This window comes from Sapajus apella, unplaced genomic scaffold, assembly GCF_009761245.1.
Source record: "Sapajus apella isolate SASKATOON/1434 unplaced genomic scaffold, GSC_monkey_1.0 scaffold37, whole genome shotgun sequence".
Classification (NCBI taxonomy): Eukaryota; Metazoa; Chordata; class Mammalia; order Primates; family Cebidae; genus Sapajus; species Sapajus apella.
Window position 1 is genome coordinate 6,798,317 of NW_022436977.1, and position 21,582 is coordinate 6,819,898.

At 35.1% G+C, this 21,582-nt stretch overlaps 1 protein-coding gene across 2 annotated transcripts in view; it reads left to right on the plus strand.

Annotated features, from left to right (window-relative positions):
* The window catches only part of ADAM10 (ADAM metallopeptidase domain 10), a 156,693-nt gene that overhangs the window by 76,302 nt on the left and 58,809 nt on the right, over positions 1–21,582 (plus strand). Inside the window, exons 4-5 of one of the 2 annotated variants that reach the window (XM_032297320.1) lie at positions 277–435; positions 17,183–17,283. In XM_032297320.1, coding sequence (XP_032153211.1) covers positions 277–435; positions 17,183–17,283 — 260 coding nt within the window. The remainder of the gene's footprint in view (positions 1–276; positions 436–17,182; positions 17,284–21,582) is intronic. The other variant, XM_032297321.1, reaches the window with a different exon arrangement.

Sequence of the window (21,582 nt, forward strand, 5' to 3'; positions counted from 1 at the left end):
GAATGTGGTTGGTAACAAGGCAGATACTCTATTTTTCATTGCTGATAGTAGTAATTGTATATGTTTTAACTAAATACGAGTTGCTGTTCACATCTCAAATTCTGCTTGATGTATTTTACGTGAAAATTTCCATAATAAATTTATATTCCAGATTTAACCATATATATGTGTGTATATATGTATGTGTATATATACATGTATATATACATGTATATGAACAAGTTTAACATTCATGTGCAAATTAAATTGTCAAGAATTTGTTGCTTTCATTAATAGGTGAAGAAGGAAGTTTTAGCCATGGGTCTGTTATTGATGGAAGATTTGAAGGATTCATCCAGACTCATGGTGGCACATTTTATGTTGAGCCAGCAGAGAGATATATTAAAGACCGAACTCTGCCATTTCACTCTGTCATTTATCATGAAGATGATATTAGTAAGTACTTAAATTTTATCAAGTAGCCTTTTTTCAAAAGGCATATGAATAGTAAAAACCGTGTGAAGACAAATGAAGCATTAGCTCTTTTCTTTCCTAAGCAATTAATCAGGCTAGAACATAGTTTTTACTAGCAATTCCTATTAAAGGACAGGTAGATGTATGTAATGAAGCAATTTGCTTGTCAATCCATTGCCAGTACTACTTTGTTGATATGACACTACTAATTCTATTTGAACTGTGTGAGTCAACGAAACCTGACTGAACTGGACATAGTATGTTTTGACATCAGCCAGTCTGTGTGATGCTAATACCTTTGTGTGTGGCCTACTGAAGGTGGAACAGCATTATTGCTTCTTCTGTAAATTTCAGTATGGATATTTGTGTAGTGTTTAAGAAACATTTTCAATATTTTTGTAATTTTTAAGGCCTCTGAGTGTTTCTTTTTGGAATCTTAAAGTAATGACATGATCTCAAGAGTCCAAGTTTGTCATGGATTTTGTTCTCTAGTGTCATGTTTATATGATGATAATTTGTTGGGAGAAGGGTTTTTCCTGTTTTAAGAATAGAAAATGTATTCAGACTTTACCTGTTAATTCTATTGCCTGTATATCCACAGTTAACCAGTTGTTGGGAATGCTTTTTTGAAATACCACAGGAATACATACCTCTAATTTTTATAGCTCTTGAATACCCATTTATTATTTCTTGACTGTAATTAGACTAGTCTCTCTATTTTTGCCTACTTTCCTAACTTGGCTGTTTCCTCCTACAGAACGTTTTCCTTTCTTTAGACAGAAATTTATTGTCAGTGATTTTATTCTCACCCCTAGTAATACACTGACAAGCGTTAAACATTTTGACTTTTTGCTCCATCAGCTCTCACAGTTTCTGTACTTCATCCGTCCAACTACTTGTTACCTCTGCTGTTAGATTGCTATAGAAAATAACGTAAGTATTCTAGGTAGGATGCACTTACGATTTTGCCTACTTGTTAAATCATAAGCTTACTTATTAATGCTACTTGCCTGTATTTTCATTCATCTCTATTTGATTCCTTTTCCAGTTTTCACTCCTGATATTTCAAACTCTACCTTTCTTTTCAAGCTCCAAGCTATCATTCTCCTTTATAAGCGGGAGTGTGAATTCACTTGCATTCCTTTCTTTCTGCTGACAGGATTATTTACCCAGTTTGTGTCTTGCTTTGTAATTTTCTTAGTAATTTAACCTTTTTTTGTAGGTTTACCTCCCCTATCAGGGTATGTAGGTTCTCCAGATATAGTTTCTGTTTCTTTGCTCCTTTAATATTCCAATTATCATTTGTCTCTGCAGCAGGCTTTTCATAAATGAAATATTGGAATATTTTTCTAGAATGTTTCATAAAAATCAAATGAAACCTTGTGAGGAAAGAAAGAGAGGAAAAGGGTAATCTGTGAGATTATCTTTTCCTTTCTATCATATTGTAATCTTACTTTCTCCATTGCTTTGTACTTCCTATCAGTGCTCTCTACTTTATTTGTTCTGCCTGTTTTGACTTCTGTTATTGTGCTTCTCTCTCTTGTTTTCCTTATTCTCTTACCTACTTGTGTGTAGTTTAAGCATATTCTTTGTTTTTCACTTTCATTTATTTCTTGTAATATAATCCCCACATTGCATCCAACAGTAATTTCCCAATATCTTAATAGGTGTCAGTCGTTTTTCTTCCTCAAAGATGATAAGTTACCTTGGAGGATGAATGACATTGGATGTTACTTGGTTTTCTGTTCTTTTTGGCATTTAGCTTTCCCATGGATTTCAGCTGTTATTTTATACTTGTTTAAGTAGATGTATGTTGGTGATAAGGAGACCTTTTCATGTTCTTTTTATGATGAAGTATTAATAGTGGTGTTAGAACTTAAAAGTAGCAGTCTTTGAGGTGATTTTATTTGTAACTTCTCGAGTAATTGAAAATGTAGGATATGAGGATGAGAGTATGGAAGTAATTGCCTTAACAAATTTAGACAATTACTTTTGAAAAACTATTTAAAAATCTGTCTAGTGAACGAACCATGGTTTAAGACAAGAAAACACCCATGTATTAGCCTTTTAGTCTAAATAGTTGTTTTGTTTATATTCTAGACCATGGTTGGCAAATTCTCTGCAACGGGACAGATAGTAAATATTTTTGGCTTTGACAGCCGTATGTTTTATTGCAGCTACTCGACTCTGCCACTGTAGCACAAAAACAGTCAAAGAAAGACATAAATGAATAAGCATGGGTGCTTTTTGAAAAAAAATTATTATCTATTTATTTATTTTTTAGAGACAGAGCCTTACCCTGTTGCCCATTCTGGAGTGCAGTGGTGTAATCATAGCTCGCTGCAGCCTCAACCTCCTGGGCTCAAGTGATCGTCCCACCTCAGCCCTCCAAATAGCCTGGGACTCCAGGTGTAAGCCTCTGCTCCCGGCCAGCATGGCTGTTTTTCATAAAACTTCATAGACACTTAAATTTTAATTTCACATATTTTTCGTATGACATACAATATCATTCTTTTGATTTTTTTCTTTATCAATTTAAAACTGTAAAAACCACCCTGAGTTTTTGTGTCAAACAAAAACAGATGGGAGGGCTCACTAAATTTAATAATTATTTTAATTGGTTGTTTAAGTTCTCTGTGTAGAATATGACAGGTTCTAGATGTAGTAGCAGTAGCAGTAGGAAGAGTGATTTTTATGGCTTAATGAATACCTGCCGCTGTATAAAATTCTTTACTTGCATTATTGAATTGAATTCTCACAATAACCAATGAGATACTGGCACACCTGTTATTCCCACTTTGTAGGTGAAGGCTTAAACTGAGGCTTAGAAAACTTGTATGACTTGATTGTGGACCTCGTGTTCTTTACCCTGTGCTCTTCTGCTTCACTCATGGAAGAAAGCTGTAAATTCTCACTGCCTTTACTTCAAGGATTTCTGGGGCTTTTCTGAAATCTGTAAGCCTCTCTAAAATCATACATTTGCATCTATTGCTGTTTTAAGCCAAACTCTCTCCTTAATGTATTTTGCAGTGTTTATTTTGTAACTACCTAAAAGGGAAAGGATGCCCTTTAATGTATATTATTTTTATGTAATTGGTTTAAATGCCAATAATTTATTTTCAGAAGTAAAGTGCTACATGGTTATATCACTGTGTATGTTCTTAGGTGGATTTGGTATCCTATTATGTTTTATCCTTACTTAAAAGAAGCAAATGGTAGGGGAGGCATACTAATCTTGGAGATAGCTTCTGATGAGAATTTGGCTACCCTCTTCTTAATACTGTTTTTGTAACTGAAGGCATGAATTTATAGAACCACCATGAAAAATGATACTGCTTTTCTCCAGAACCCTAGGGAATGGCTTCTGAGACGGTACCAGAGCACAGAGATAGTTTTCGGTGAAAATACTTAATATTTACTCTAGATGTGATAATGATAACTACGTATTGTTATCAACATAAAATGCATACTTACTTAATTCTGTACTTACATAGTAAAAAACACTCTCTACTAGGACATAGAAGTGTGAACAGTTAATGACAAGGTAAGAATACTGCTTAGTCCTGTGCCCCTCAGCACAGTTTATTTTAAAGAAACAGAAAAACATTGTTCCATAAACTAGAATAGTAATGTTATTAACATGAGCAGGTTTTAGGAATATCTGACTATATGATTATTTGGAATTATTTGCGTAATAATTCCCTTGCATCCTTTTTATGTACTACCTATCCAAGAACTAAAGGTCTGAATAATTTTTCCATGCCGTGCTTGTTAATACTTAATCTCCAAATTAAAAAGAAATTTTTAAATGTGTATGTAAAGCTGCAGAATAAGTTATTTGGGTTTATTGCTTTCATTTCAGATTTATTATTTATTTTCCTGTGTGTGGTATAGGAAAGTCCAGAGAGCTTGAATTGTCTATATCATTTTTTTTTTTTTTCCATTTTTAAAGATGGACTATCGCTCTGTCGCCAGTCTGGAGTGCAGTAGCAGGATCTTGGCTCATTGCATACTCTGCCTTCCCAGTTAAAGCGATTCTCCCGCCACAGCCTCCCAAGTAGTTGGGACTACAGGCGTGCACCACCAAGCTCAGCTAATTTCTGCAATTTTAGTAGATAGGTGGTTTCACCATGTTGGCCAGGATGGTCTCGATCTCTTGACCTCATGATTGTCCCACCTTGGCCTCCCAAAGTGCTGGGATTACAGACATGAGTCACTGTACCTGGCCTGACTTTGCCTATACGTCATAGTAGCTGGGCACCCCTACTTTTAAAATGTGTGTTAGCCATACCTATGCTTATTTCTTCTTTCTCTTGTGCTTCAATAGAAAGACCTCCTATTTCTTGTTCTGAAAAATTAAGATTGTTAAACTTTACCATTTCACGATGGAGGCCTCTTCATTCATGTAATAGCTTCCTCATTTGTGGCAATGTCAGGGTGTTGCATCTAAAACTGTGAAAAGTCAATTAGTTCCATATTGTATTTTTGAAGTTGTTTTGTGTCACTGTTAGTGACAGGGAGAGACAAAAGGAAGGAGTGCAAGAGGGAAGAAATAATTGAATTGGTAAGTATTGATAATAGCTAGCATTGTTTGTATCATTCTCATCTAACAGGAAAATTGTCTTACAATGCGCTCTGGCTATACTTAGGTCTAGTCTGGAGATTGGAAATCTGCTTATGCTTATTGAGTTGTGACAAATTACGTGGACAATTGGAAAAGCTGAGGTGTGGAGTGCTCTGATTGTTTGAATTCTGAACTCCCACAGTGTATACAAGTGTATTGGTTAATTTCTCTACTGTGTGTTTTAATTTATATGCTTTACTTAGCATTGATGTTAAATACTGAACTTAAACACTGTGACAGTGTTTGAAAGAAATATAAAAATTTTGTGGCATTGTTGACTGTCTTCTTTCTGAGTTAATCTCTGGGGAAGTATAAATTAATTTTTCTAAGCAACTCACAGGCACCAAAGCAGAAAAGTTCAAAAGGCCACAAGATATGGGAGCTATTTTAAGAATAATACTTAATTAGAAATGTAGGCTACTAAATTGGAAACTTAAAAAAATCATATAAAAAGAGACAGTGAGGGGCTTATTTTTTTTTTTAGCAAAATCTGGAGAAAATATGCTTAGACTTTTCATATTATGTATTTTATATTGTGTAACTTTATATAAATAGGATAACAGTTGAGAAAATTTTAGATCAAGTTCTTTTCTGATTGGTTATCATATATCTATGTATATATATACATGTCTATTCATATATATTTTATCTTAAAACATAAATAGAAAATATTTTAGCTATAATGAAATACAATGAATTATTTCAGAAATACAAGACTTTTTAAAAATAAATAGTTATTAGAAGCATTTACAGTATCAAAAAAACTGCAGCTTTTTTTTTTTTTTTGGCAATTACGGAGTGGTTTTCAGTTAAGAGTAATACTTACTTTGTATAAGCTGCGTCAGAGAAAAATGAAGATGAAAAGCCTCCCATCTCCATATATAACTTATCTGTGCTGTGCACCAATAAGAACCTGCTTTAGATTTTCACGTCAGCTTACAACTCTCATACTGTTTCAGGCAAAGTTAGTGGCCATTGAAAATACCACCAGGATGGGCTGGCTGTCTGTTGGCCTGCCTGTCCATCCGTCTGTCCATCTGTCCTTACATCCGTCCATCCATCTGTCCATCCATCCATCCATCCATCCATCAGTATTTTTTTCTTTTTGCTTTCTCATCCACTGACTCTCAAGGATGGGCTAACTAGAGACACATTTGGTAGTGTGGTTAACTGTTCGTGTATTAACTGTACAGTTTAAAAACAAAGCCTTACATTTCAGGTTTTTTCTTTAAAAGGAATGAGTTGTGACAGGGGTGTTAAATAGTGTATAAACAAGGAAAAACACTGTACTAGAACCAACTTACTGATCATGATCATCTTGTTCATCTTCTCCCTCCTCTTCATCTTTTTCATATTCATCTTCTTCCGTTTCTTCCTTTTCCTTATTCAACTTCCTCACCTTCCTTCTCTTCCTTTATTTTTTTCAGCATTGACATGTCCTTTTTTCTTTTTCTTTTTTTTTTTTTTCCTGCATCAGGCCTTCCTTTATCTCAGTATGCAGTATCCATTTCTTAGATTTTTTTTTCAGCTTCACAGGCTTCTTTTCATATGGCTGCTTGTCATATGCACCATATCCACACCTTTCCCAGTTTCTTTGCAACATCACCAATGGATAGGTTGGGATATTCTCCTTAGATTTTTGGGCCGTACTCAGAGCAAGATAGAAGACTGAAGGAGCCCTCTTGGGTGCATTGGGATCCCTGAACTTTTTTGTTTCTTCTTTAGGAGGGATGTAAGTTTTCATTTCTCTTTCATAACCATCCTTGTCCTCCTTTGCCACATCTTCAGATTCTCCTTTCTCTTTAGCAGACATGGTTTTCCACCTCTCAGCACTTTTTAGAAAATTCCGAGAAGTTAACTGAAACACGAGTGCTGCTTTTTGTTCTCCTCCTGGCAAGTTTGCACAAATAATGTATATGATGGCATTTTGCCTCTTGGCTTCTTGGGATCTTCTTTTACCATGTTTAGCTATTTTTCCTCAGAGAAGCACAGAGTCACCCAGCGCTCATCTGGCTCTCACTTGCCCCAGCACTGTCTCTGTGGAGGTCAGTATACTGTAATGGCTATTAGAAATATATGATTATTTGAAATTAACAAAGCTTTTATGTCGTAAAGAAACTTTGAAACTCATTCTAACAAGTAAAATTGTATTTGAAATTTTTGTTTTTTTCTTCTGAGAACTGTCTTCTCATGATTTTTTAGTGTTTGAAATGTTTTACAAAGAAGTTGAATAAGAAATTTTATAATTCTGGTATTGTAAAAGGCACTAGAATTCAACACCAAAGATGACAGAAACTGAAGCCTAGAGTTAGAAAACTTGTGCAGTATGACATGGATCCATGTCTTTTGGCTTCCACTCCAGAGCTTTGTTTCTCTTACATTCTGAGTTAGGAGAGTTTAAAGGCTGCTAAAAGGCAAGAACTTAATGACAATAGAGACTATGACAGAAAGGATTAAAAAAAAGAGTTATTTTTGGTATCATTGATTTCATAGATTAGCTATATTTACTACTGAAAAAGCAAATGTGTATTTTAGGTTCAATTAAATATATATTTCTCGCTCTCTATTTTTATTTATGTATATATAGAGAGAAAGATTTCTATCTACATATAGATAGGCACTCTCTATATATAGAGGTACTATACAAGGGTATATATATATAGAGAGAGATATCTATCTATATAGATAGAGGTATCTATAGATAGGTATATCTATATAATATAGAGATATCTATAGATAAATATATCTCTATACATATCAGTATTATATAGATATCTCTATGGATATCTATCTTTGTCTATAGATACCTATATTATATAGGCATCTATAGATATAGATATCTATCTATATATAATATATATATTATATAGATATCTATAGATATATAAATCTATATAGATCTCTAGATATCTATAGATATATAGATCTCTATAGATATCTATCTATGTATATATATATATATATAGAGAGAGATCAATCTAGATAGATCTCTGTAGATATCTATCTGTATATATAGAGATCTATCTATATAGATCTCTATAGATATCTATAGATAGAGATCTATATTGATAGATCTCTATATATCTATATAGATCTCTCTCTGTTTCTCTATATATAGATCTCTCTATATATAGAGATCTATATATCTATAGAGATCTATATAGATAGATCGATCTCTATATATATATATAGATATCTATAGAGATCTAGCTCAATCTCTCTCTCTATATATAAATATCTCTATATATATAGATAGATCTCTATATATATATATATAGATATCTATAGAGATCTAGCTCAATCTCTCTCTATATATATGCATGTAGATATCTATAGAGATCTAGCTCAATCTCTCTCTCTATATATCTATATAGATATCTATAGAGATCTAGCTCAATCTCTTTCTCTATAGATATCTATAGATAGAGATCTATATAGATAGATCCCTCTCTCTCTCTCTATATATATATATATATACACACACACACACACACACACCCCCTTGTAACAGTACCTCTATATTATATAGATATCTGTAGATATCTATCTATCTAGCTATATGTATATCTCTGTCTGTATGCCCTTGTAAGAGTACCTCTGTATATATAGAGAGAGTACCTATCTATAGATAGAGAGAGAGAGAGATTGAGAGATGAGGTCTCACTATGTTGCCAGGCTTGTCTTGAGCTCTTGAGCTTAAGTGATCCTCCTGCCTCAGCCTCCAAAAGTGCTAAGATGACAGGTGTGAGCCACCATGCCTGGCCAAGGCTCAACTCTTAATGTGTGATAAGTTATAGAAAAACTAGAAGAAATAGCGTTTAGGAGTATGTGTATGTGTATGTTCTAGGAATACTCAGAGCTAAACTTCAGTCTTTCACATCTCTTGTAGCACAATTCAAAGATTAATGTTTGTACTAGTGACCTTGTAAGAATACCTGAGGACATTGGTCCAGGACTCTGGCTCTCAAAAGAGCTGCTTCTAAAGAGGCATTGTGAGGTCTGGTTTATTATAGAAATGTTATATTCTGTTGATGGTTTATAAATCGGGGAATTAGATAATCTCCATAAGCAATCTTGCTATCTTGTATTTATATTTGAATGTTCACAGATGTGGATTTTATTGGTTTCAGCTTCTAGAAACTTCTTAGAACCTTTTTTTATGGGCAAGCTTATAGATATACTAGTTAAAACTCTTTTGGCTTTAATTCATTTGCTCAAGATCATACAAGTTAGTGGCAGACTTGGTAGGGAGAAGGCTCAGGAGGTAATATATCAAAGAACTGAGGCATGACATATATATGAGAAGAGTTAGAAATAAAATCAAGGTGATAGAATAGCTTTATAGTCTTATACAGGTAATGTAGTTTTTCTTGGTCTAATTTCCTTCAGGTATAAAATGAGGGTGTTAGATCATGGTGCTAATATTATCTCTTCCGAAAGTTAATGGTTCTAAAGTACTTTTCCTTTAAAGGTGGAAATTCCTTGATTGATCATGGCTGAGAGAAATAAAAAGTAAAAATAAAAACATTTTTGTTTGTGCCAATTACCAAATGACTATATAAAAAGGTTATTCTTGTATGTAAATTAAGTAAATTTAGTATTTTACTTAAGTAAATTAAGTATTCTTATATGCAAATTAAGTAAATTAAGATAAAATGTGTCCACCACCATTAAGATTTTTGTGAATAGACCTTCAGATCTCACATACCATTTTAAATTTCATTTTCAGTATATCATAGATCTCTGTGTCAATAAATATAGCTCTACATTTTCCCTTTAATGGCTATATAATATTCTTTTGTTTTATTCATAAATGTATTATTTACCAACCTACCAACTAATGAATGTATAGATTGTTTCCTCTTTTTTTACTGTTAAAAAGTGCAACGGGTAACATTTTGGCACATTTTCTCCCCTCAATATTTTTATGGTTATTTCCTCAAGATTAATTTTCTAGAAGTAGCATTGTCAGACATTTACATTTTGATATATAGTGCCAGATAACACTCTAAAAAGGTTACAGAGATTTATATTCTTAGACCTATAAATTAAATATTGACTTAATAATATCTTTGTGTATAGGCTGTGGACATACTTCCTGAATTACTTGACAAAAATGTCTCCTAATTTTTTTTTAATACAGGATTTAATCAAGATATACACATTGCCTTTGTCACATCTCTGTAGTCAGTATTATTCTTTTAATAGCTTACTTGGGGAAAAATTGATAACAGTAATCTGCTCATATACTCTTTAAGAAAATCTGTCTTTAACTTAGCATAAACATTTTGGGAGTCATCCTTTTTATTGATAAATAGTAGTCTGTTGTGTGGATATTGTAATTTGTTAATACATTTGCCTGTTAATGGACATTTGGGTTGGGTTATTACAAGTAACACTACTATAATTTTTGTTTGTTTGTTTGTTTTTTGTTGTTTTTTGTTTTTATTGCGTTTTAGGCTTTGGGGTACATGTGAAGAACATGCAAGATTGTTGCAGTGTGATTTGCTGCCTTCCTCCCCATCACCTATATCTGGCATTTCTCCCCATGCTCGCTCTCCCCAACTCCCCACCACCCCCACTGTCCCTCCCCTATTTCCCCCCAACAGACCCCAGTGTGTGATGATGCCCTCCCTGTGTCCATGTGTTCTTATTGCTCGACACCCACCTATGAGTAAGAACATGCGATGTTCGATTTTCTGTTCTTGCGTCAGTTTGCTGAGAATGATGGTTTCCAGGTTCATCCATGCCCCTACAAAAGGACATGAACTCATCGTTTTTGATGGCTGCATAGTATTCCGTGGTGTATATGTGCCACATTTTCCCTGTCCAGTCTATCATCGATGGGCATTTGGGTTGGTTCCAAGTATTTGCTATTGTAAACTGTGCCGCAACGAACATTCGTGTGCTTGTGTCCTTATAGTAGAACGATTTATAATCCTCTGGATATATACCCAGTAATGGGATTGCTGGGTCAAATGGAATTTCTATTTCTAGGTCCTTGAGGAATCGCCACACTGTCTTCCACAATGGTTGAACTAATTTACACTCCTGCCAACAGTGTAAAAGTGTTCCTATTTCTCCACATCCTCTCCAGCATCTGTTGTCTCCTGATTTTGTAATGATTGCCATTCTACCTGGCGTGAGGTGGCATCTCAATGTAATCTTGATCTGCATTTCTCTACTGACCAGTGATGATGAGCATTTTTTCATATGTTTGTTGGCCTCATGTATGTCTTCTTTTGTAAAGTATCTGTTCATATCCTTTGCCCACCTTAAATGGGCTTATTTGCTTATTTCTTGTACATCTGGTTTAGTTCTTTATAGATTCTGGATATCAGCCCTTTGTCAGATGGGTATATTGCAAAAATTTTTTCCCGTTCTGTTGGTTGCCGATTCACTGTAATGACTGTTTCTTTTGCTGTGCAGAAGCTGTGGAGTTTGATTAGGTCCCATTTGTCTATTTTGGCTTTTGTTGCCAATGCCCTTGGTGTTTTGGTCATGAAGTCCTTGGCTATGCCTATGTCCTGAATGGTTTTGCCTAGATTTCTAGATTTTCTTCTAGGGTTTTTATGGTGTTAGGTCTTACGTTTAAGTCTTTAATCAATCTGGAGTTAATTTTAGTGTAAGGTGTCAGGAAGGGGTCCAGTTTCTGCTTTCTGCACATGGTTGGCCAGTTTTCCCAACACTATTTATTAAACAGGGAATCCTTTCCCCATTGTTTGCTTTTGTCAGATTTGTCAAAGATCATATTGCAGATGTGTGGTGTTGCCACCGAGGCCTCTGTTCTGTTCCATTGGTCTATACCTCTGTTTTGGTACCAGTACTGTGCTGTTTTGATTACTGTAGCCCTGTAGTATAGTTTGAAGTCAGGTAGTGTGATGCCTCCAGCTTTGTTCTTTTTGCTTAGAATTGACTTGGCTATGTGGGCTCTCTTTTGGTTCCATATGAAATTTAAGGTGGTTTTTTCCAGTTCTGTGAAGAAGGTCATTGGTATCTTGATGGGGATAGCGTTGAATCTGTAAATTACTTTGGGCAGTATGGCCATTTTCACGATATTGATTCTTCCTAACCATGAACATGGAATGTTTCTCCATCTATTTGTGTCCTCTCTTATTTTGTTGAGCAGTGGTTTGTAGTTCTCCTTGAAGAGGGCCTTTACATTCCTTGTTAGTTGTATTCCTAGGTATTTTATTCTCTTTGTGGCAATTGTGAATGGCAGTTCATTCTTGATTTGGCTCTCTTTAAGTCTGTTATTGGTATATAGGAATGCTTATGGTTTTTGCACATTGATTTTGTATCCTGAGACTTTGCTGAAGTTGCTTATCAGTTTCAGGAGATTTTGGGCTGAGACGATGGGGTCTTGTAAATATACAATCATGTCGTTTGCAAATAGAGACAATTTGACTTCCTCCTTTCCTATTTGAATACCCTTTATTTCTTTTTCTTGCCTCATTGCTCTGGCTTACTATAATGTTTTTTATATTAACTCATCAAGTATTGAATGATTAAAGAGAAAATAAATTTTGAAGAGGCAAGGGAATGAAATAACTGCTAAGTTCCAAAAAGTCTTGCTGTGTTGCCTGAGCTCTAGAGAGAGGGCATTTTGCAAACAAGACAACCTTTGTGGAAACAAGACAAGCAAATGCCCAAAGAATTTTCATTTAAGCTGGTAGCTTACACATTCTCTCTCCTCCAAGCTCATACGTTTCCTTCAAAATACAAGTTAGGTGTGACTCCTAGAATTCTTTCCTGACCTCACAGTTCTGGGTATCCTCTTTTTACTGCTGTTTATGTATTGATGAGCCCTCCCGATCTTTTGAATCTGGTAGTTTACAGGTTATTGGTCATATGACTGACATTTGGCTGGATGAGTAAATTAAATTCAACCAATGTTTAATAAACTGAATGATTGCAGGAAGAGCTTAACACTTGACAAAGTTGGTACTTAAATGTGTTGCTTGTTTACATGTTGGACACCTCAGCTAGACTGAAAGCTTTTGAGAGTGCATATTCTATGCTACTTATTTTTGTATCCCTGTTCTTTAGTAGATAATAATTTTTCTTATTATTTGTTTGCTTAATAAATTAATGCAGTTAAAATAACATTGACATATGATTAGGAAAATTATATGCACACAAGTCTTAATTTTGAATGTGTTGTATGTTATAGTCAATCTGTAAAGTAGTTAGGAATTCAGATCTATGATTGTTGGATGACCTTTAAAAAGAGGCATGGAAACCAGATGCTGGCTGAAAAATTAAATTCAACAAGTATTTATTGGTTTGTGAATATACAGAAAAACGAATTTTAAAATTCCCCCTGAAAATTAAAAACCTTCAGGAGAATTTTCAGTAATGAAGAGTCAGAATGTGGTAAATGCTATAACAAAAATATTATCAAAGAACTGAGGGTAGTGTATACTACCTCAGTGAGGGAGCTTTAGGGAGATTTAGGAAGACTTCCCTGGGGAGGTGGAATTTGACTTGAACCGTGAAGATAAGGTGTAGACTTTTGATTTCTAGAGAAGAGAATCTGTGATCACAGGAGAAGGGTCAACGCTGTTACTTTGGCTGCAACAATATTTCTTTTCAGTTGTCACAGCTTGGGAACTAAAGAAGAGAGTGTGTTCTTTGACCTGGAATCACTCATCTGTGTATATCTTGTGTAGTCCCAAGTCAGATAAATGTAAATAATGGTCACTTAAAGTTAGTATATTACAAGTTTTTATTCCAAGTGTCAGTTAATAAGTTTTATAGGTTTAACAACTGATTAATTTGTTAATAAACATTATTTGAGTGCCTAATTTTTATAAGACACTTTTAAAAACTATCAATACGTGATGAATAGGGCGAAGGGTCTGTCCTTAAGCCGTTTAGAGTCTAGTAATTCTATTTGTAATTGATCAGAATAGTAAAGCAACATTTCTCTGGTTGACTTGACTCCCATTATCCCTTTGACTGCCAATACTAACCCTTTCTTTCTAAAACCCGTCGGGTGGGGAGAGACATGCCTGGCCCTCCTCCACATCTTTGTTTCCTGAAAAATTAGTGTTGTAAGTGCATGTGGAAAGTGGGGTCATCTTCAGCTTCCTCCTCTTCCTAGGGACAGTCACTCTGTCATTTTCTTATGCCCACTTGCCCTCCCCAAACAGAAATTAGACATGGGGATTGGGAAGACATGAGAATTGGTACTGGGGAGAAAGGGCCTCCTATCCACTGGAATTAGGAAGAACATGGAGTTCTTTCCTCTCTCCAAACTTTTCATTTCTTCTCAAAAGAAAAAAAAAAGTCTGTTCTTTCTCCTACTCTTCCATCAGTTAATCCTTGTTGATGTTGGCAACTTTGGGAATAAATGGCAGTTTTCAAGGACATGGATCTCACCCCATCATACTCTGGATATTAACAAATTAATTTTTATGCGTAATATTATATGAAGTTGTTCTGTTTTAAATTCAATTAATGTAGATTTTTAAAAATTGTATTTCGTGATTCGTGGCATATTATTGGAGGGATTACCACCCAGTTTTGCCTATTAGAGAATCAATTTATAGCCATGGCCTTGGACCTTACAATTAAGTTTCTGAGCTGCCAGTCACATAAGGTGGAGGGATACCCTGCTGGAAGTAGTGAGGATGCAAAAAGTGAGTATTTTATGCCTGGTTCTGTTGAACAGAGAATCTGAGCTGTAAATATTTCTCCTCAAAGGAGTGGGTGATTGAGAGTTAACTAGAGCTATTTCCTGCTTGAGGTAGAGTCACAATATATGTACTATTTATATTTGTGTCTTGAGCAACAAAACAAAAGCAGGAGGTTGGCATGCAGAGGAACTGGAAGAAAGGCAATAGATCTAAAGCTGATCTTTGTTTTAAATAGGCTGAATATTCTACACCCATGACTCATTCTTTGTGAAAGAATATGCTGTTTGGCCTTTTCAGGGGAACTACAGTGCATCCTATGATTTAGCATCTCAATGAGGGCTTATTCATTAGTTGAACAAAGGCTTTTTTTAGAAATGAGGATTATATTGTTAGTAATTTTAGAGGGAAAATGTCATTGTCCATTTTTATAGTTAATGTGGTGACCAAGGAAAACAGCCTGTTTTAGAAGTTCTGAAAGTATATGGGAAAAATTGTATGCTCGACTCTTTTTCTATTGGGAGAGTTTTGTGCTAACAGAAATTGAAGCTTATATAAGCACTGTTTTGTTGCTTTGGAAAAATTTTTTTTACCCTAAGTTTCAGGCTTTCAAAAGGAATTTGTATTTTTAATTTATGATACATAAAATTCAATTTACGAAGTAATAAAACACTAATTCTTTTAAAATTCCAATGTTTTAAGTAACAGTGTACTAAATAAACATGTTTTTTTTTGTTCCCCTATATATTAATAACCAATGGTAAGTGAGTTTTAGTGTTTTGAGTTTTTAAAAAGATTTTAAAGGTCACAGAACAATTGTAGTCCCCCCCGCCATCCCCATTGATATATTAAGATCATCTTGCATAGTTTCAGCTTGTATGGTCAGTTTTATGACGGCACATACTGCTGTGGCAAAGCAAGGACTGCCTGGTGTTAACTAGGTGAACAAAATTGAGAATAGACTCTGGAAATTCAGTTGCTATTTGTCATTGAGGAACGGCTTGAGGTTACAGATCATGACTTTTGAATGAGACTGGTCATAGTTACTAGATTTTCTTTAGCCCCATTCAGCTTCAGAAGGAGCTTCTCATTTCCATAGGTACACTTCTGAAGTAAGTAAGACACCACTGCATTCACCATCAGTTCCCTTCAAAGGCATTGGTGTGAAGGACAAGGGAGTTGATGGTGAATGCAGTGGTGTAACTATAATAATATTGACTATGGGATTTAAACTGAATAAGGAAGAGAAGGAATATCTGGTGATAGGCAATAAAGTGGTAGCATTGGTGGACTGAAGGATTTTACTGATGTTAGAGGGTTGCTGGTCCCTAAAGGGAATGTGCTGAAAAGTAAGTGGTGGAAAGAAAGTAGAATACTAGAAGCTGAGATTATAAAGTGCTTTCAGTTATCAATAATGACAAGTTCAGAAGTATAACTATGGAAATGAGAAGCTGAGGTAGGAAAAGATCATTGGAGAAAAGAGCTGAGTATATTGGAAGGATCATCATCATAATGATGAGGTGGTGTCAGAATGACTGACAGTAATTCAGGATCTAAAAATAAGGAAATAAGGGCAGTAGCGACTTGAATGACAGCAATAAATTGGGGTAGTCAGTGATGTAGTCTCATGACAGTAAAAACTGAGCTACCAGCAGAATAGTTTTAGTGGTTCTAAGGGAGAAAGTGGTAGATAGTTGTGTTTTGTAAAGTGAGAGGTATCTTCCCGAGAATTGCAAGAGTTCTGGGGTTCTCCTTAATTTTCGCTTGAGTCCTCCTGATGGAAGTCAGGAATGCTGCAGAAGGATTCTCTTTACCCCTGTCAGATAATGGACCAGAAACATACTCTCTTGATGACAGCCAAATTCATTGTATTGTTGATAGGGTTAGAATAATGGGTGGTTATTAATTGTCCTGTTTTAGAATTCACAAATCATCCATATGACAAAAAGCTAAAGACCAGTGATTTTTATTGAGGGGGATCTTAGGAACCTGCTAGGTTTTAACATTAAAATAACTAGCGTAGGCCGGGTGAGGTGGTGCACGCTTGTAATCCCAGCACTTTGGGAGGCCAAGGTAGGCAGATCATAAGGTCAGGAGATCGAAACCATCCTGCCAGCATGGTGGAACCCAGTCTCTACTAAAAATATAAAAATTATCCGGGGGTGGTGGGCGCATGTCTAGTCTATAATCCCAGCTACTTGGGAGGCTGAGGCAGAAGAACTGCTTGAACCCAGGAGGCGGAGGTTGCAGTGAGCTGAGATCGTGCCACTTCAGTCTAGCCTGGTAACAGAGTGAGACTCCATCTCAAAAAAAAAAAAGACTAGCATAGTTCATTTTCCAAAGATACTCAGTAAGCATTTATGGTTTTCATTAATTAAGACAGTTAAATTTTCATTTATAAGATAATTCTCATAATTGATTAAACCTAAATATATGACAGTAATGATATTTGTTCTTTGTATTTTAGACTATCCCCATAAATATGGTCCTCAGGGGGGCTGTGCAGATCATTCAGTATTTGAAAGGATGAGGAAATACCAGATGACTGGTGTAGAGGAAGTAACACAGGTAAGGATTTTAACACTAGCTTGCATTTAGGAAATGGAAATGAACTTGAGCGTGTATATCTACATTTAAAAGTGTATGTTCTAGAATTTCTGAAAGATTTATACTGCTATGAGGAGTGTTTTTTTTATGCTCAAAGAGGCCAGGTAACTTGCCAATAATAAAGAGGTTGCACTGAGGTTTGAATACAAATATATGTGACCCAAAAAAAAAAAAAAACTAAAATATACTGTCTTTTACATGTTTTGTTATAACAGAAAACAAATGTTTTATATAAGTGTAAATATTTGTATTAGTATTAAAGTGACCACTTGCCCTGGTTTGCCAAGGTATTCTTCATTTTTAACAATGAAAGTTGTGTGTCCATAGATAATCTGATTGGTCATATTAATAAAAGTCTCAGGGCTTTTCATATTTTAATTCTTCTTTTTATTTTCCTCCTTTTTCTTTAGTCATAGGTGACAAAGTATAGTTATTCAAATCATAAGTTCAAAATGAGAAAACATTTATGATAAAACATTTATCATATATTTTGGACATCCTTTTTAAAAATAATATGGTAGAGTAATATTTCTTGAGCCATGAATATTTGTATTCGCATCTATTTCTTGATCAGTAAAATGGCATAAACAATTCTGTTTCAGGTGGGTGTTTCTAGTATTAAGTGAGATTTTATTCTTTACCTGTATTGAACACATACATATTGATCTTCTGCCATGTGTCAGAGACTGTAGAAAGTTCTGGGAGTACGTGGAGATTAAGATGAAGGCATATTCTCAAAAGTTTATGGTTTAATTGGAGATACAGAGAAACAATTTAGGGTAGTAGGAGAGAGAAAAGGATTAAGAATAGGATGATATTCTACACACAAGAGGAATAGCTAACCTAGCCTTGGAAGTATTTGAAGGCAGTAATCAGAAACCTCAAGAATAAGCAGGAGTTAGGTTAGCCATGAGGATATGAAAACACTATTCCAAGCAGGATAAACAGTACATATAAAGGCCAGGGAGATAGAAAGATCAGTAAAGAATTTTTAACCTGGGGGGTAGAGTTTAAGACTAGAGTTTAGGAGACTAATGAGAAGTTGTAGTTAATCAGTTGAGAAGTGATAGTGGCTTGCACTAATGTATTGCCAATGTGGATATAGGGGTTGAGATTACAGACCATTAGATATGATAGAATTTAGCAGGGTGGCTTGATAAAATATTAATATACAAAAGTAGGTTGCATTTGTTTATACTGTGAGTAGACTACCAGAAATATAATGAAAGAGTGGACATTAATAATACCAGAGAATATTATGTATTACAGAATAAATGTAACAAAGAGTTATAAGACCTATATAAGGAAAAATCAAAATTTTATTAAAATATTAAGGAAGATTGATTTGAAATAAATGGAGAGATATACCATATTAATGGGAAATAATATTTAATATTATGAAAATGTCAGTTCTCCCTGTATTGATTTGTAGGTTCAATACAAGTTCAATACAAATTACAACAGGTTTATTTACAACACTAATCAATGGGTCTAAAATGTTATATGGAAAAGTAAGGACTAAGAAGAATTAGGGCCCATTTAAAGGTGGTGAACAGGAAAGAGGGTTTTACCATAGGAAGTATTAAGACACTATAATAATGGAGATTATGATAGCACAAGGATGGACACATTGACTAGTGGAATAAAAATGAGTGCTTAGAAAAAGACCCTTGCATGAATGAAACTTTTTTGTGTGGTAGAGATGCAATCTCAAATTAGTAAGGAAAAGTCGGGACTATTAAATAAATGGATCCAGAAAAAATGTTTATCTACTTGAAAAAAGATGAAGTTGGATTACCACCTTACACCATATTTACAATAAGAAAGTCCAGATAGATTGAAGTATTAAATGTCTAAAATGAAAACTTTGAAACTTGAAGATTTCTCTTTCAAGCTGTGATAAAGTAACTCATATCTAACATCAATAAAGTAGGAAAAGTCGGGACCATTCAATAAATGGATCCAGAAAACATGTTTATCTATTTGAAAAAAGATGAAGTTGGATCACCATATTTACAACAAAAAAGTCCAGATAGATTGAAGTATTAAATGTCTAAAGTGAAAACTTTGAAAACTTGAAGATTTCCGTTTAAAGCTGTGATAGAGTAACTCATATCTAACTAGGCTTTCTACAATAAACAACTGGAAAACTGAAAAAAAAAGTGAAACAGTTATTTTCACGTTTTCAGCAGTGTTGCTAAGTTGAAGAGTTAGAAGTCAGAGTTCAGGAAGACTGAGGTGTCTGGACTTAATGGGCACAATACCTGAGAGGAGAGAACTGTGTTGAGAAAAAGCTCTAGGTATCTCCACAGGTGTTGCCTTCCTTGAGACTTAGCTGAATACTAAGCTGTGCCTGCACAGGATGAAATTCTATGAGAAAACTATGAGACGAAGAAAAACTACTGGGACTCTATGAAGTGAACGACTATCAAAATACTGGGGCCAGGTGGTGGTTCATGCGTGTAGTCCTAGGATTTTAGAAGGCTGAGGCAGGAGAACCACTTGAGGCCAGGAGTACGAGACCAGCCTGGGCATCCTAGCCAGATCTCATCTCCATAAATTTTTTTTCCTTTTAATTGCTGTGGTGGTGAGCACCTGTAGTCTCAGCTACTCTGGAGGCTGAGACAGGAGGACTGCCAGAGGTCAGGAGGTTCAAGCTGCCGCGATCCATGATTGTGTCATGGCACCCCAGCCTGGGCAGCAGAGCGAGACTCTTTCTCTAAAAAAATTACACATAGTAGAGATCCCAAGCCATGGTAGCAGGCCTAACCTAGCCCTAGGGAAGAAGCTACTCGAGACCTGCCCTTCCAAAGCAGAAAAACAAGCCTCAAAAATGTGAAACTGCTTTTCAAATAAATTAGCTGTCTGTCAGAGAAGAGCTCAATAATATTTGTTAAAGGAGGACGCTAGGTTCAGATACTCAACAATATAATATTCACAGTGTTAAACATTCAAAGAACATTACTAGATGACAGGAAACTGAAAAATGTGATTCATAATAAGGAGAAAAGCCACCTAAATAGAAAAACACCCAGTAATTATAGGCGTTAACAGGCAAGGACTTTAAAACAACTAGTGGCCAGCGCGGTGGCTCAAGCCTGTAATCCCAGCACTGTGGGAGGCCGAGGCGGGTGGATCACGAGGTCAAGAGATCGAGACCATCCTGGTCAACATGGTGAAACCCCGTCTCTACTAAAAATACAGAACATTAGCTGGGCATGGTGGCGCGTGCCTGTAATCCCAGCTACTCAGGAGGCTGAGGCAGGAGAATTGCCTGAACCCAGGAGGCGGAGGTTGCGGTGAGCCAAGATCACGCCATTGCACTCCAGCCTGGGTAACAAAAGTGAAACTCCGTCTCAAAAAAAAAAAAAAAAAACAACTATTATTAGTATGTTCAGAGAATTAAAGATGTGTACACAAAAAGGAGAGAATAGAAATTCTAATAAAGAACAATATGGAACTTCTAGGCTGAAAAATGTATTACTTGAAGTAAAAAATTTAGTGGATAGGCTTAAAAGAAAATTAATTTCTACAGAAGTCAACATGAATATACTTGAATAAAGGAAAATATAGCAATAGTATCCGTATCTAAGCACAGGGAGAAAATAATTGATATCCAAGGGGAAAAGATACAGAAAAAAATATTTTAAAATTAATGCTTCCAAATTTTTCAGATAAGAAGAAAAATTTCAACTTATGGTTTAAGAAACTCAGTGAAACACATGCAGGATAAACACAAAGAAAACCATACCAGGGTATATTATAATTAAATTATTGGAAACACCTGAAAATCAGAGAAAACTATAAAAGCAGCCAGAGAAAAGGAAATACATTTACATACAGGGGAACAAAGATAAGTATAACTGGTGAGTTCTCATCACACAGTCAAACTGGAAGACATAGAATAACATCTTCAAAGTGTTGAAAGAAAACCTGCCAAACTAGAATTCTGTATCCTGTGAAAATAATCTTCAAAAACAAGGGCAAATTAAAGATCTCTTTAAAATAAAAATTTGAGAGAATTTGTCTATAGGAAACCTACACTGTAAGAAACATTAAAGGAAGTTCTTCAGGTAGCAAAAGATACCAGATGGAAACACAGGTGTACACAGAGGAGCTAAGAACATTAAATAGTAACTATATAGATAAATGTTTTTTTTTGTTTTTTTTTTTTTTTTTTTTTTTTTTAAGGGATTTTTTCATTTTCCCCCGGTGGGGGGGAAAAAGTGCGCTTTCGGTTTACCCCACCCCCCCCCCCTT